Below are 818 nucleotides of genomic sequence, written 5' to 3'. Positions count from 1 at the left end.
GTGGCTGGTGCGGGGCCGGGGCTGCAGGACATCCCCATGGGACCCCGTGCCATGCCCGGCTGGCACCCTGATTGCCCAGCCCTGCAGCAGCCCCAGTGCACCCCTGCCACCACAGGGACCACAGAACCCCTGGCACTACGGTACCCACTCCCCCATGGACACCCCTGGGACCACAGCAGCTCACTGGGGACCCCCAGCACCCTTGGGACCCTAGCACATCCATGGGCACCCCCAGCACCTCTGGGATGACAGCATCCCCCGTCCCCAGCACTACTGGGGTCACGGCACCCCCAGTCCCATGAGCACCCCTGCTACACCCCTGGCATCACAGCACCCTCGGCCCCATGGCACACCCAGCACTCCCACTGCTCCCAGCAACCCCAGCCCCACAGCTGCTCCCAGCACCCCCGCTGCTGCCACCCCTGGCCCCAGGGCCCCCCAGCTGCTCCCCGGTGCCCCAGCGCCCATGGTACCGACGGGGAACCAGAGCCCAGTGTCACGCAGGTGGCTGTTGAGGGCCTTGCGGGTGACGCCGGGCTCCACTGCCACCGAGAAGTCCTCGAGGCTCAGCTCTGTGATGGCGTCCATGCGGCTCAGGTCGAAGCAGACGCCACCCTGGCACGGGGGCACCAGAGGAGCTGGGCACCAAGACCCCCGGGCAAGGGCTGGGGGTGCCGGGGCATGCCGGGGGGGCTCTACCTGCACGGCGTTGACGCCACCCTCGAGGCCAGTGCCGGTGCCGAAGGGCACCATGGGCACGCGGTAGCTGTAGCAGAGCGCTGCCAGCTCCTGCCCCTGCCCCACCGCTTGGGGCCACA

At 70.5% G+C, this 818-nt stretch overlaps 1 protein-coding gene across 1 annotated transcript in view; it reads right to left on the bottom strand.

Moving 5' to 3' along the window:
* Positions 1-813, bottom strand: part of LDHD (lactate dehydrogenase D) — a gene marked incomplete at its 5' end in the record, with an annotated part of 3,332 nt that extends 2,519 nt beyond the window's left edge. The window contains 2 exons of the mRNA XM_035898796.1: positions 478-615; positions 700-813. Coding sequence (XP_035754689.1) covers positions 478-615; positions 700-813 — 252 coding nt within the window. The remainder of the gene's footprint in view (positions 1-477; positions 616-699) is intronic.
* Positions 814-818: the final 5 nt, after the last annotated feature.

This window comes from Egretta garzetta, unplaced genomic scaffold (assembly GCF_000687185.1).
Source record: "Egretta garzetta isolate BGI_Z169 unplaced genomic scaffold, ASM68718v1 scaffold27, whole genome shotgun sequence".
NCBI lineage: Eukaryota > Metazoa > Chordata > Aves > Pelecaniformes > Ardeidae > Egretta > Egretta garzetta.
The sequence above is the reverse complement of the archived record's forward strand: the minus strand, read 5'-3'. Positions and strand labels throughout refer to the sequence as shown.